Source organism: Microchirus variegatus (genome assembly GCF_963457635.1).
Source record: "Microchirus variegatus genome assembly, chromosome: 5".
Taxonomy (NCBI): Eukaryota; Metazoa; Chordata; class Actinopteri; order Pleuronectiformes; family Soleidae; genus Microchirus; species Microchirus variegatus.
This window is the reverse complement of record NC_139806.1, coordinates 11,407,437-11,422,885: the sequence shown is the minus strand read 5'-3', so window position 1 is coordinate 11,422,885 and position 15,449 is coordinate 11,407,437. Positions and strand designations below refer to the sequence as shown.

Here is a 15,449-nt window from a genome sequence, read left to right as displayed (position 1 = left end):
GGGGTCTCTGAAGTTATTCTGCCGCTGAGTTCGTCTACAGCTGTGGTCAAACATGCAGAGAGTGGTCATCGTCACCGGAGCCAACAGGTGAGTCCACGTAATCACGCGCTAATAACGTAAAGACGTTCGCTTTGTCACGACGTTAGCGTTAGAGTGGAGGAAATGAACGTGTGTGTAAGCTCTGTGTTTCATGAATATCATTAATGTGTATATATATATATGTTTATATATATATATATATGTATGTATATATATATGTGTATATATGTATATGTATATATGTATGTATATATATATATATGTATGTGTATATATATTTATATATATGTATGTGTACATATATGTGTATATATATATGTGTGTATATATATGTATGTGTATATATATGTATATATGTATGTGTATATATATGTATTTATATGTATATATGTATATGTGTATATATATATGTATATATGTATATATATGTATGTATATGTATATATATGTATATGTATATGTATATATATGTATGTATATGTATATGTATGTATATGTATATATATATATATATGTATATATATGTATATGTATATATATACATGTATATATATAAGGGCTGTCAAAAGATTAAAATTTTTACAGATTAATCACAGGGTAGCTGTGGATTAATCACGATTAATCATGGTTAATTACCATTCGTAAATATGCCAAAAAATTCTAATTTTCTCTTTATATTGTTGTAGGAACTGAGAGATAAATAAAGTATGTGAAAATATAAATGTAAAGAACAATAAAATACTGTAAATAACTTGTAAAAACCCATACAAACAAACAAATTAACCTTACATTGTAAAAAACCCACATTATAAGACAATATAAATAAATAGAAAAAATAAAATGCTGTAAATAACTTTAAAAAAAAAATAGTTGAATGACTGTGTTTCTCTGTGTGTGTCTGCAGTGGAATTGGCCAGGCGTTATGTGAGAGGCTACTGACTGAGGACAGTCAGCTCCATCTGTGTCTGGCCTGCAGGAACCAGCAGCGGGCTGAGGCCGCGCGCTCCGCCCTGCTCGCCTCACACCCCGGTGCACATGTGGACCTGCTGCAACTGGACGTGGGCTCTGTGCAGTCGGTGCTCACTGCTGCTCATGAGGTCAAGGCCAGGTGAGGGAGCTTTGTGACTCTTGAACTTTGACCTCTTTCTTCGCTTCTGTCTTCAGTATCTGGGAGTATGATATTAAAACCGTTTAATGTTTGCGCCATATTTGTGTGCTTTTACAGGTACAACAGGATTGACTTTCTCTATCTAAATGCAGGAATCATGCCAAATCCACGAGTTGATTTTAAAGCTTTTTTCAAGGGACTGTTCTCCAAGTAAGTTTTCCTTTCTGTGTTTTAGGGCTGTACACAAGACATGGTCCATGATACTGCCAGACAATCATATAGCTACACATCATATCTGTCGAACTGAAGAAAACAAGACGTCCGCGAAAAAATGTTAAAAGTGCAGGATTTCTCTATTTATTCACAACATGGAGAACAAAGTGAATAATGTATCATTAATTTGAGCAGTTAAGACATCCAGCAAGTAAAACTGGAAGGGACTTTTTACTTTAGAGCCTTAAAGCTATACTAACTGTTCTTGCCCCTAGCACTTGGTAAACATTTGAACATTAACACCTCCGAGGCACAATTTTAAAGTGTAAAAATGCAAGAAAGCTTTAGTATAGCTTTAATTTCCCCCATGGTTTGTTTGTTTGTCAGCAACATGACTCGAAAAATCACGGACGGATTTGGATGTCATTTTCAGGAAATGTCCACAATGGGATCAGGAACAAGTGATTCAATTTTGGGCGTGATCCGTGTTGGGTGGGGGGGCTGAGCTGCCTTGGCGGAGGTCTGCGCTCTCCGAGTGCTTTTCTAGTTTCTTAATTAAAATGTCGACATTTGCCCTGGCGTATCTATTATCGCACTGCACGAGGAAGGACAACGATGTATCACCAAATCGACGCCGGGTTTTCATTTTTTTGTACCTTGTCCCTACAGAAATGCCATCCACATATTAGTGACAGCAGAGGGACTGATAACACAACAGGATCGTCTCAACTCAGACGAACTGCAGGAAGTTTTCGCCACCAACCTCTTTGGTCATTTTCTTCTGGTATAGACCTCACTGACACATGGCACACATTTACATCCCAAATCTAGATATGTTAAACTTACAATAAAGTGGCATGACATAATGATTTTTTATTGCAATACACTGTGGCAACATTGTGAACAGTCTGATCTCTCACATCTCCGTGTTCCAGATCAGGGAGCTGGAGCCTCTGCTGTGTCTGACAGGAAACAGTTCTAGAATTGTGTGGACCTCCTCGAGTAACGCCTCCAGCTCTGCCTTCAACATAGAGGACGTGCAGCACAGGAATGGGACAGAGCCCTACAGCTCCTCCAAGTACGCTTCAGACCTGCTCAGCCTGGCACTTAACAGACGCAAGAACAGCGAGGTTTGTCTGTCACACTCACACACACACTCACACACACTGCTGTAACCACATCTGTCCAATTATTATACATGACCTTTCCTTTATACAGTTTTCTTTCTGCTCTTGTGACAGGGCCTGTTCTCCTCTGTGATATGTCCAGGACTAGTGATGACTAATCTAACCTATGGAATCTTTCCCCCTTTCTTCTGGACTCTCATCATGCCCATTTTGTGGTTGGTGAGTGCTGTATTTGTTTTAGTATGTATATATGCATTGTCTTTGTCTGTGTCACACATAATTGGATATGTATGAAATGTCTCATTATCCTTTATTATATTCTTCTGATGTGCTAAACAGATGAGGATCATCGCTAACACTTTCACACTCACGCCATATAATGGATCAGAGGCACTGGTATGTTGTCGGTGCATGTGCTGTTTTTGTTGATATCAGTAAACACTGTAGAGTTATACATCGCTCCAATGAATGGAATGTAAAGCATGGTTTTCCCTGATCTGGGGCTTATTGTTAATTGTTCATAAGTGTGTCTCTGATGTGCACATCACTCTGATGACTGCTTGTTTTCACATTATTAACAGTTTCACAGCATCACCACTAAGTTTCGCCAAAGGAACAATAGCTGTAGAAACGGGCGTACGCCAGTTGGCGTGGGCACCGCACATTTCCGCGCTCATTTCACGTTTCATACATCTGAACGTGAGCGTGGAAACAGACGTACGCCAGGTTATTGTACAGTTAAGCACTTTGTACCAGCTATAGCTGCCTAAAGCGCTCTATAAATAAAGTTGAGTTGAGTTGAGTTGAGTTTTGTGCGAACGCAACCTTTTTACATGAGGCCCCTGGTCTTTTTGCACAGCACTGGATGTTTCTTCAAAAGCCAGAGTCTCTCGATGCAAGGGCCAAGTATCACAGTTTAACATCAGGACTTGGAAGAAACTACACTAAGTCTCAACAAGTGAGTGACAAGAGAAGTCTACTTTTTGCTGAACTCTGGTGTTTCTTATACTTAATTTACATAAATATACTGCATTTCTGTTTCAGATGGACCTGGACGAGGAAATGTCTGATGCCCTATATTCAGAACTCCTTAAACTGGAGAAAGAAGTGCGAAGGAAACTGAGTGAGAGAGAGAACACAGTGAGATAGTCTGTGTTTTGTAGTAAATGGATAATGTACAGGTTGTGATGCAACAGTGATTACATGCTTCACAATACTTTATGTGTGTTTTCTCTCTGTGCGAATGAAATGACTATACTTTTGACCTACCTTGGTCAAAGTCTGCATTTGATGAAACTGATCATGTGATAACACGGTAATTTTTAATAAAAGGGACGCGTTGTTGTCTTATGATCGGTCAGTCACTTGAACTACCTGCATACATTGTTTATTTTGTCTTTAAGTGTTTTATTGTCTTTTAACAACACAGATGCAAATGATCTATTTAGCTAACTCTGGTATAGACCTGTACAACCTGTCAATTAGCCTAATAAAGTAAACTAAACACTGCAAGTTGTAGGTAAACAACAGAACTTTACAACATGTTGACGCTCACAGGGCCAAACACATTATGGATGCGTTCCATAATGTATGTAACAGCTTCCTCAGTTTCAGGTTTCACATGAACTGAACTGAGCCATTGTTAATGTGGTCAGTTACAACTGTGTTTTAACTACTAAAATGCAAACGTAAAGGCCCCTAATTATTATTATTAGAATTATACGTTATATTTTCTCTCTAATAGGTGTGTCATTGACAAAACTGCCTTAAATGTGAACATGAATCTGTATCAGTGTTACTACTAGTAGGCTAGTATGGGTACAAGATTGAGTAAAGTGGTTAGTGCAGTACGTGAATAGTTATGTAATAACAGATGTTTTACTTTCTTTTATAGTTAACAAACAGTAATGTTGCCGTCATGTGAGATTCATACCAGTAATGTGGTGTAGATTACAACAGATAATCTTATTTATGGTCAGTGACTCAACACCTGAATCAACATCAGCTGTGATGAGTCAGAATATGATAATATCTGCTATGAATGGCCTGTTTAAAAAAAAAGAAATAAACATGCTGCCAATAATTGTATTTACATCTAATAATATATTCATACTGAAAATAGTAAATACGGAAGTGAAGTCTGATTAAGAGAACACGAGACCTTGACGTTACGTAATGTAAATAAACAACAATACAGTCGCCGCGTGCTCACATTGGTGCGCGCTCTCGATGTCCCGGATGATGGTGTTTGCGCCGGAAGAGAAGGTGCAACTCTCCCAGCCATCTTGTGGCAGCATCCAGCGATTCAGTTCGCATCAAGCCTCGTAGAATCGGAGGTGAATCCCGCTGAAGGGGCGCCATCATGCCCGGACACCTACAGGAAGGCTTCGGCTGCGTCGTAACCAACCGGTTCGACCAGTTATTGGACGATGAGTCGGACCCGTTCGAGATCCTGAAAGCCGCCGAGAACAAGAAGAAGGAGGGGGCCGCCGCTGGCTCCACCAAGACCGCGGCTCAAGCCGCCAAGCAGCCGAAGAAGGAGTCACAGAAGGACAGGAAGAACCCGCTGCTGGACAAGAAGGAGGAGTCGCAGCCTCCAGTCCCCCTGAAGAAAGAGGGTAAGACGCTGTTTACAACCCGCCTTTTCTCTCGCTCTCGTTCATTTCCCCCTCTGTTTCACATGAACTATGTGCAGCTTCTGTCTGTTAGCAGTTAGCTCAACAAACGCAGCGTGAGGTCAACATGGACCCTGTCCTGTTGTTATTAGAGGACACCGGAGGATGCTCCTCACACACGGAGGAGAGACGGACAGTTAGCAGCCTGAGCAGGTGTTCGCAGCAGCAGCAGCGCAGGGGAGACACAGTCACGCTCAGGTGTAAACGAGCCAGTGTTGTGTCGCAGAAATGTTTCCACGATCATCCAGTTAGGAAGGTGTAATGTTGTTGCTGCCGTTTGATGGTGATGATGGTGATGCTTCAGCAGCTCCACGGGCTTTCACCTGCACACATACCTGTGCACATTGTTCACTTATTAGGCACTTATTTCATTATTCCGTTAACCTTTAATTGAAAGGTTCATTTTAGTCATTTCTATCCTATTTTACTCTTAGTCACAGAAGAGCTGATACTAATAAAATCTCTAGATCAAATATTGGGGAAAAAAATTATATGATTAAAGGATTATAGGAAAAATATATGATCCAAAAAGTCCCAAATATCATCCTGTCAAAATGTAAACAAACAGTCACAACACAGGGTTCCTACTCAGCATGGACAAGTATGGAATTTAATTTGATTAATTTCCGGGTCTAGATAAGTATGGAAAATGTTTGTGTTGTTTCAGGCTATTATCTCACTTTCTAAAATTAAAGGTGCATTATGTAATAAATCTAAAGCAACTGGCCATAAAATCCTCCTATTATGTCACAGAGACTCAGGAATAATGTTCATATAACAAACTGAACTCACCAACAACAACAGTACAGACAAAATATTTGCATTAAAAAAAATATTTTGCAGACTGCAAATCATGTTAATGTTTTGAAATCATGTTTTGGCATGTGGCGCCACCTACTGCCATCTACCAATCATTACAGTCAGTCTCAGCTGCCAAACAACCACAGGTTGCCAGTTATGTCAGAAAAAGAAACCCTAAAGACCTCTGTATTTTGAATTTGAATGTAGTAACCGTTTTTGGCCACATTCTTACATATGGCATCTTTTAAATATATTAATATATAGAAATCAAAACAAGTTCCTAACACAACATAGCCTACCTGTAGATGATATGAAACCATCTGGCTGTAGAATGGTGTCGTGTTACCATGGTTACTGTTACTGACTGTGATTCTCATTTATTTATTATTTCCATACGTGTCGTCGAGCCAGCCACCTATTGTCGGCCGCCACAGTGTCATGGGTCGATGCAAGTTTTCGAGTGAAGGATTTTTAAATCATTTATTTACATAATAAGCATCTAACAATTGGTATTCAGATGTTTAATATTGACTGAAAAATCCTCAGAGAAGTCGGGAAATTTGAGTCTGGAAAAGTATGGAATTTTGAAATGGAAAATGTTTAGGAACTCTGACAACGGCACTTAAACTTACACTGTGTAATGTTGAGGGTAGAATATATCTATTACACAGTTGAAGCCTATTGTTTTTTTTTTTTTAAATGGCTTGTGTCATCAGTCGGCAAAGCTATAAAACTACTGTACTGCAGTGAGATCAGTAGTTACGCAATATTTTTGATGTTATCAGACATGAAGAAGTGGTTAAAATATATATAGATAGATACACACACTTATCTTTCATGTGATGCTGTTGTGTTGTCCCTTATGTAAAAGCAGCGTAACGTAAAAGCGCCATCAAAATGCAATGTTTTTAACGTCAAAAGTACAAAACAGTCTTTCACATTTATTTCCTGTCATTTCGAATACAAGTGTATGGAAGGAAAAGCAGTGACTGATGGACCAGTCTTGCCCTTTTGACCCTTTGTCACTGCACTAGAAAATATACATATTATTTATGGCTTCACCAAAACGTGGTTTACAAACGACTCTTTTGAAAGCTCCTCATTTTGAATAGTTTGATTACAGTAGAACTGGATTTATGAAGAAAAACAACAACCCCACTGTGAATCAAGTGTGAAGCAGTAGCCGGTGTTAAAGCCGCTGAGAGGAGGTGACGATTCGTTCTTAAATAACATCCTTTTCCAGCAAACGGTGTCAACAGTAACGATTAAAATGGCAGTAGAATTACTAGATTTTCCTGCTCTTTTGATACGCAGGAATCAGGCGAGTGGGTCGGCGACCGGACCAGCAGGGCCAGCCTGGTTCCCAGCACCAGGGCGGGCAGGGCGAAGGGCGATCTGCAGACAAGAGGCCGGACAGGAGACCTCCTCGAGAGCGCCGCTTCGAGAAGCCTGCCGAGGACAAGCCTGAGGGAGGTGGAGAATTCTCCGTAGACAAGTGCGTATCTGTGATGAAGGATGACGATCTTGTTTAATTGTGCTGACAATCACGCGACTGTCTGGCAGCTGTTTGCAGCTACTGATATCATCTCAGCTCACTTAATCGCAATATCATACCTCGACTTCAAACAAGAGTGCCACGTGTAACATGTTGTATGCTTTAAGTTACCCCCAAGTTCAGCTTCCTCCATCACAGAAATGTTAGACCAGTATTATCTCCCTCCATGTCTGAAGCCCTTTGAGCCTAATGTGTTTTTTTTGGAAGTAAATCCATTGAATCTCCTTCTTCTTTCTACCACTCTTTACTCATCGTTGATTGCTGCATGTGGTGAATGCTACAGGATTTAGGAGGAGAGAGTTAACAGGTTGTGAATTTGATAAGGAGGGTTTAAAATAGCTCTATTTAGCATTCCCTAGCACTTGGATCAGCGGCAGGAGTGTGATGCCACTCAGTAACCCATTATATATTTATATATATGGTATTTGTTTCCTTGTTTCGCATGAGTAGGGCCCTATGAAATCCGTTTTATTTTTTTCCAAATTCCGTTTTATTTTTTTCCAAATTCCGTTTTTTCCGTTTTAATTTTTTAGAATTCCGTTTTTTCCGTTTTATTTTTTTTTATTCTGTTTTTTTACCTTTTATACTTACTTTACCACCATAGAATGTGTCCTATTTGTGTCAGTGAATAAAATGTCCACTGAAATGCAACTTTCTTCTTGAATCCACTGACTTCTCAATTGTTCAATTGTTTTGACTTAAGTTAAATCCTAATTAAGTAAATGCCAGTGAATCTTAAAACAAGCCATGCAATGCTGGTCACATTTAAAAGTAAAATAATTAACATAAATAAGTGGTAGTGCCCCCTCATCTGGTGCAGACGGATTTCTGCGCACCGCCCCTGCGCTGTACTGTTCTCCTGCTCCGTCCGCTTCTCCGTATCCGACTGGATCATTTCTCTACACGCAATATTACCCCTACAACTCTGCAATTAAGGGAATAACAGATGCATCAGATGAGCCGATTTCTTTAGTTAACTGTTCAAAGAGAGAGAATGTTCTCTGCTGTGAAGTGAAAGTCGCGGGGAGTTCATAAGTTTCACTTTTGCGCAGAGACTTTCCAGCATTTAACAGGTGATGTTCCACAGTTTACTCGCCGTGTTTCGGCCGCCGAATTATCGGTGCATTCCTAAATATAACATCTTTATTGACAATAACAATATAACCGTAATAATGGCGTATGTGACTGAGTTTCAATCGGCACCTGGACAAGGGGACGCTCGCCGGTTACATGCGGGCGCAGTGCACTTGTTCCGCGGTGTAGAAAAAAAAAGTGTAGATTAAGTAAATAAACAAGCAACACGCACTGGGGGAAACCCTGACCGGGTGAGTGTTTGTGACGAGATGCACGGGTGGTGCCACGAATGAGCGTTCCCCGGAAAATTTCTCCAGACAAACGTTCCTTCTCCTCACGATGACAGCATTTCAGTCACATTATGTCAATTTCCGCGAAATTCTGCGTTTAACATTAGATTCCGTTTTTATTGGCCAATTCCGCGATTCCGTCCGCGATTCCGTTAACACGGAAATCATAGGGCCCTACATGAGGGAGGATGTTGTGTGTATATAATTGTAGTGCAGGCTAAAACCAAATCACATGGTCAGAAATTAGATTATTATTTGCACACACATGATTGGGTTAATACCAAGGTTGACTGAGTTTTTTTTCTTCTTTTTTTTCCATCAGGCCTTCTGGAGACCGGCCCCCGCGAGGGCGTGGTGGCGGCCGGGGTGGGCGTGGTGGAAGAGGACGGGGCATGGGCAGAGGAGACTTTGAATCCCGTGGGAAGCGAGATTTCGAGAGGCACAGCGGCAGTGACAAATCGTGAGTCAGTCCTGAAGTGAGAGGCCTTAGCAGCCCAGTGAGTCCCAAAATAGAATTGACTGTTATTCAAAGACACATTGTTGAGATATATATTTTTTTATGGCCCAGAGTCTCTAAAACTGAGCGATGCTTTGTTTTGATTTATAAATTAAGACTCACTGAGTTTACTCATACTATAATTGCACCTTAGTTTGAGCACCAGTTTGCCCTAAATGGCACCTCACATGTTTCTCAATATAAAAAATAAACTTTTCCCCCCAAGGTCTTGTACACTAACCTACTTTTCACTACATGTTAGTGGATTGTTGCTGTTTTTCAGAGTTGCTCCCATTGTGGGCACAAGTGTTTTAGTAGTGTTATACATCAGTGTGTGTGTGTGTGTGTTCTTGCTGCAGCAATCAGAAAAGCGAGGAGAAGCGCAGTGGCAGTGGCTCGCACAACTGGGGCAACGTGAAGGATGAAGTGAGGTAAGTTCTCTCAGAGAGACGACAGATTATCAGAGCTCTGTTCACATCTGATATTCACACTAAAGCAAGCCAGTTTTCACCGTTTCATCCATTCACGCAACCTGACCCCGCTTTCCCGTATTTTCTGGATGTGTTCCAATAAAGTGATTGAGAAATGAGTCTACTGTATGGTCATTATAGCTTTGCTAAATCAGCACATCTAATGGTGGCTTGGGTGCAGTACTGTATTTCTCTGGCAGCATCCAATCAGTCTGGTCTATGTGTAAAAACATCAGGGTATGGAACGTGGATCTGTGACATCACTGAGATATTGATTAGGGATCAGTTCCAATTATAGTTGCGCTAAGTCTACTGCACATTCTATATTGGTGGTTTCTGGAAATGCAGAAAGAAAAAAAGATCTAGAGGCTGTTTAGAAAGGTGCTGCTTGCCCAGAGAGTTTGTTTTTAGGTGAAAGCACCATATGTTTATCTGGAAATAAGACTCCCTGTGTGAGATTTAAGCTGAGGTGGTGCAACTCCCTGACAAGGTGTCCTGATGTCTTTGTTCCCAGCGAGGCCAGTGAACAGACTCCTGCTCCTGAAACGACCACAGAGGGAGAGGAAAATGCACCTGCTGGCTCTGAGAATAAGTGAGTATCCATCTCCTGTCCAAAGTGATATTTAGAGGTTAACACGAACTGTGTGAAGCTACAGTACACAATGCTGTTGGGATTAGAGAGCAGGCGTAGGGCTAAGAGGGATCTGCAGGTTGAAGTTTACGTTTGCTTTGTTGCTGCGCGCTGGCTTTCCAGGGAGAACGAGGTCGAAGAAGTGAAAACCGAAGGCCCCAAAGAAATGACCCTGGACGAGTGGAAGGCCATGCAGGACAAGGCACGCACCAAGGTGGAGTTCAACATCCGTAAACCCAACGAGGGAGCCGACAGCCAGTGGAAGAAAGGATACGTGCTGCACAAGTCCAAGAGTGAAGATGTGAGTGCAGAGGTTTGTCTTCTAATGCCCAACAGAACACTTTACTCAATGCTATTATTGTCACTTTGTTTACACCCATTTTTATTATTATCATTCACATTTGGATTGGACCACAATGACAAAAAAGGGAAGATGAACTTTTGGAAACTGATGCTCTTTTGTGCACTTTGAGGCTTCTGTGCTTGACAGAAATCTGATTTAACTGATTGGACTAAAAAAGGACCCGTGTTTAAATTTGGCGGCTCTTTTTTAGTCTGGATTTGACATGAAAACAGAAATCAGATCTGTGTCACTGAAGTACATGAAGTACCTATGTCTTATATTAAATATGTATATATATATATATATATATATAGCAATATAACGTATGTACTTTGGGTTTGACGTCATTGACCTCCGACCTGGAAGTACAAAATCAAAAGACAATGGAGGAGTGTCTTCCTTTAGTTCTCACTCGCAATCTTTTTTACATTACACTAGAGCTGCAACTAACGATTATATTCATAATCGTTTAATCTGTTGATTATATTCACGATTAATCGTTTGGTCCATAAAATGTCAGAAAGTGCTAAAAAAAAATGTTGATCAGTGTTTGTCAAACCTGGAAATGATGATCTTGTTGAATGTCTTGTTTTGTTCACAAACCAAAATGATTCAGTTTTAATGATTTCTTATGGGGAAATGAAACCAGAAAATATTCACATTCAAGAAGCTAAAACAATCAGAAATCTTGTTTTAATCATGAAAAAAAGCTTCAAACCGATTCATTGATTATCAAAACAGTTGACGATTAATTTAGTAATCGATTAATCGATTACACTGCCCATTGCTAATGTTATGCTGACACTTATCTATCTTCAACTGCAGTTCTATATCTTCCATTTCTACATTTTTCCAATGGGGGCTCAACACTTCTGTGTTAATACTTCCTGTGTCTAACTTTCAGAGGCCTGTTGGTGCTTTGATTGACGCCCCAGAAACGGAAGCAGACCCCAACTTGGTGCTCCAAAAGGTGCCGGCAGCTCTTTCATTCACACCGTCCATGAAAGCGCACATGATGAACATAATTGAACATATCTGTGTCCATCTTCTGTTCTCAGCCGCACGGCCCTACCGATGAGTCCGCCGACCACCATTTCCGCAAACCAGCCAATGACATCACATCTCAGTTGGAGATCAACTTCGGAGACTTGGGCCGCCCTGGCCGTGGGCGCGGGGGAGCACGTGGAGGCAGGGGAGGCCGCGGTGGGGGAGGCAGCCGGACGGCACGCGGGGGAGGACGCTCTGAAAAGGTAACAATAAATGCTACGACAACAAGGGTTTAGTGTCTCTCGTTCTAGATTTAGCTCACTGACTAAACACTGGCTGTAAAATCACTGACATGGAAAACCTGTGGTGGATCACAGAGGCCCTGAAATAACAACACCGAGCACATGCTCTGTCATGGAAAACTCACAGACTGACCTCATAACAGTGATGATGTAGATGTGTGTCGTAACAGGGCATAGTTATGCGATGAGTTTAAATGCAGTGTTGTAAACATTTATCATTATCTGGCTCAACCAATCAGAAGACAACAGGAAGAAAATGTTTTTGCACTGCAAAATGTGATGTGAAACTTACAGGTCATGAGATCATGGGAGAAAGGTGTCCTTTAACCCTCTTATGACCTTCAGGCAGATTTATTTAGATTTTATGGCTGTAAAATTGTAAAAAAAAAAAAATCATTATTATTCCAAGATAATTTTCACTTTAATATCCGGCAGTTATTCAACCGTTAAACAGGTGCGGTACAGTTTGACCCTGACGTCACAAATGTGTGAAACTTGTCTGTGATTGGACGGTTGTTCCGCGGAAGTCCTGAGAGCGACTGTAATGACAAGTATATGAGCACAAAGCAGAGAAACTCAAGCTGTTTCTCTGCATTCTGGTATACTTCCATCCATCCATCTTCCACTTTATCCTCTATGTGCGGGTCGTGGGGGGCGCGCTTTGCCAATCTCAGCTGACATAGAGCGACTTAGTGTCCACGCCAGTCCATAGTTTTTACATTTGCGAGATGTCACAAACAGTCCAGGAGTTACAGTAATGAAAAGTATGCGACTGTTAGCAACGACAGAAGGGTTAATGACTCCAAAATGTATCAATTCTGTCACTTAATAATTATATTATATATTTTATTTGTATAGATGTATGTACGTATGTATATATGTATGTACGTATGTGTATATATATATATTTGTGTGTGTATATGTATAGATATGTGTATATATATTTGTATTTATTTATATATATATATGTATATAATTTTATTATGTTTATTGTTATGTCGCACGTCACCGATGCAGCGGCTTTCTTGTTGTGTATTTTCCTGCCGCTGTGACATGAAATTTCTTCTTCTTCTTCATAATGCAGGTCATAAAAACCATAAGATGACCCTGAATGTTCCTGTGAAGCTGTGGATCACAGTGTGATCCATTGGTCAGTTAACCATGTTTCTGTGTCCTGTGTTTCTCCTCCAGGTGAGTGGAGCGTCAGTCCCTAACGTGGATGATCCTGAAGCTTTCCCAGCTCTGGCCTGAAGGCTCATTTCCACCACCAGCCCACCCATCAGCCCCCTCCGGGCCCCTCCTCTACGAGGCTTGCATGCTTACCACATCTTCCAAGTATATAAGAAAACAAAAAAAAAGATTTTAATGACAAAAAAAAAAAAAAAGAGAGACTGTCATCCCATACTACCCGCACCAACAGAGGACTTAAATTTTACCTGTTTTAAAGGAGAAGAAAAGACAAAAATGGCAGAGAAAAAGGACCTCTTGTTACACTGAAGTTTTGTATTTAGGAACATGAAAGCAGGGATGTTTTCATACTTTTTTTCAGAGATTATGCATACTCCATTGATATTTTTTGTGCTGCTTGAATTGATGCATTTCTGCGAATTAGGTTGAAGTGTGTGTTATCTCTTCCCCTGAAGCTTTTGTTATGTTTTTTTCACTTTGACTTCAGTGCAGTATTATGGGGTCATCTTTAAAAAAAAAAGACTTTCTACTGGAGCTTTTGTTTTCCAGTAATACACACTGATGTGGTAGTATTTCACTACATAGGAATCTTGTACTAGATATCTGAAATATGGCTTAACACCCATTTGAAGTGTAATTAGTCCGATCCTGACGACCCATCCGTTTTGCAAGTCACAAATTCAGGATGGGAAACTCAGCAAAGAGGCTTAGTACTTACGCTTGGTATTTTTCTGCTTGTTGTGCAGTGAAAGTAAATGCCTCTTATGTTTTTTTTGTTTTTGATAGCTTGCCTTTTTTTTGGTGGACCAGTGGTTAGTAATGCTTTCTATTCCCTGATCCAGATGTGCTACCATTTTTTTCAGTTCAGTTTTCAGGGTTTCCTGGGGCCCAGTGTATATCTTTAGGCTGGTCCTGCTAGGTCATAAAGACTGTACTACTTGTAACTTAAGGACCACTAAGCGAATATTGTATTTTCTTGTTGAGTATGGCTGTGTTTAGGTAGGATCGTGTGTTTGCGTGCGTGCAAGTGAACGTGTGAGGATGAATGTATGAATTTGACAGCTAGTTACTTAGGATTTAAGTGTTCCTCTGCTATGAACTTGCAATTTTTTTCCCCCTCAAATGGTAGACGGCAAGTTCTCACCTGATGCAGTTCCTTCTGTCTTTTGAGAAGTGATTGTTGAAACCGCGGTGAGAATAATCGGTAGACCATGGACATATCTAGCCCTTAGAGAATCTGTGATATCTTTCAGATCTCAAAGCACTCGGTTATATCTGCACCAGTCCTCTTAAGAGTTGTTTACTTCCCCTTCTGTGAATCATAATTGCTGTTTTATTGTTTTTATTGTATTTTTTTTTTTAAGTATTTTATCAGTGCAGCAGCACCCATGCATAATTTGTCTGAAAAAAAAATGCCGGTAGTCATTGTGGAGCAATCACAAGCTACAGAATGTAATGTAAGGTAATGTTGCTTTTAGCCACCTGTGTCAGTGTTTCCAGTGAGCGCTTATGAAAGGGTAGAATTTACATTTGGGACAGGGGCGGTGGGTGTGGGGGGTGGGGGGTGGGTTGGGGATTACACTGAAGACATTAGGAGTGAATTATAAGCTTTACATGTGCTGTGATGCACTGACACAGACGGCTGGAGCGGTTTTCTTTGTAGGACTTTGTTGAACCACATGACGTAAAACTTTCTCTGCAAACATCCCTGTTCTAATAAATTGATTTGGAGGTGTTACATGTACTCTGCCAGTGGCTGTTGGGGGTATTTAAAATCAAAAGTGTGATTTTTAAAGGTGTAAACAAATATGCTGATGACTCTTCGTTGATTTCCACACGCTGATGTACTGATTTCAGGGCCACACTGATTGTTCCAGAAGGGTTTGGACTGGAGGTGGCGTACATGAGTTAAACCTGTCCACACTTCTGAGTTTGAAACTCACAATCACTCGATGACAATATCTAGTGCTGTGCTACATTCATGTTCTTTTGTAGTTATCATTATTAGTTTAATGATATTCAAGCTTGACTTAAATTGTACTATGGTTGAACTTATTCATTTTATTTTATGAAATTGCCCCCCAAAAAATCTGCTTCATGGATAATGGAGCTGAATTCAGCCATATTTGTGTAAAAATTACAGAAATATT

The 15,449-nt window shown here is 40.4% G+C and overlaps 2 protein-coding genes across 3 annotated transcripts; both read left to right on the top strand.

The window, feature by feature from the left end:
- Positions 1 to 29: 29 nt before the first annotated feature.
- On the top strand, positions 30 to 3,791 carry LOC310927185 (3-keto-steroid reductase/17-beta-hydroxysteroid dehydrogenase 7-like). Its single transcript, XM_083889472.1, has 9 exons — positions 30 to 87; positions 944 to 1,147; positions 1,265 to 1,357; positions 2,030 to 2,144; positions 2,296 to 2,490; positions 2,602 to 2,706; positions 2,827 to 2,883; positions 3,347 to 3,445; positions 3,532 to 3,791. Exons 1-9 carry the CDS (start codon positions 53 to 55, stop codon positions 3,634 to 3,636), a joined length of 1,008 nt encoding a protein of 335 aa, XP_083745598.1. The 5' UTR covers positions 30 to 52; the 3' UTR covers positions 3,637 to 3,791.
- A 962-nt stretch (positions 3,792 to 4,753) lies between these two features.
- Positions 4,754 to 14,830, top strand: serbp1b (SERPINE1 mRNA binding protein 1b). Of its 2 annotated transcripts, none has more exons than XM_083890099.1 (9): positions 4,754 to 5,105; positions 7,278 to 7,458; positions 9,205 to 9,342; positions 9,738 to 9,809; positions 10,363 to 10,440; positions 10,603 to 10,792; positions 11,727 to 11,792; positions 11,881 to 12,072; positions 13,303 to 14,830. In XM_083890099.1, exons 1-9 carry the CDS (start codon positions 4,850 to 4,852, stop codon positions 13,360 to 13,362), a joined length of 1,233 nt encoding a protein of 410 aa, XP_083746225.1. In that variant the 5' UTR covers positions 4,754 to 4,849; the 3' UTR covers positions 13,363 to 14,830. The 2 variants fall into 2 exon arrangements, with proteins under 2 accessions (XP_083746225.1, XP_083746224.1); XM_083890098.1 differs by having other exon boundaries at positions 4,835 to 5,105; positions 10,603 to 10,780.
- The last annotated feature ends 619 nt before the right edge of the window (positions 14,831 to 15,449 follow it).

What these genes read in the sequence shown, in the direction of transcription:
- LOC310927185 (XM_083889472.1), top strand. Translation starts at nt 53, where the DNA reads ATGCAGAGAGTGGTCATCGTCACCGGAGCCAACAG. An exon ending in GCTCATGAGGTCAAGGCCAG is followed by an intron (nt 1,148 to 1,264) that starts GTGAGGGAGCTT and finishes GTGCTTTTACAG; the next exon opens with GTACAACAGGATTGACTTTC. An exon ending in TCATGCCCATTTTGTGGTTG is followed by an intron (nt 2,707 to 2,826) that starts GTGAGTGCTGTA and finishes TGTGCTAAACAG; the next exon opens with ATGAGGATCATCGCTAACAC.
- serbp1b (XM_083890099.1), top strand. Translation starts at nt 4,850, where the DNA reads ATGCCCGGACACCTACAGGAAGGCTTCGGCTGCGTCGTAACCAACCGG. An exon ending in AGTCCCCCTGAAGAAAGAGG is followed by an intron (nt 5,106 to 7,277) that starts GTAAGACGCTGT and finishes TTTGATACGCAG; the next exon opens with GAATCAGGCGAGTGGGTCGG. An exon ending in GGGGAGGACGCTCTGAAAAG is followed by an intron (nt 12,073 to 13,302) that starts GTAACAATAAAT and finishes TTTCTCCTCCAG; the next exon opens with GTGAGTGGAGCGTCAGTCCC.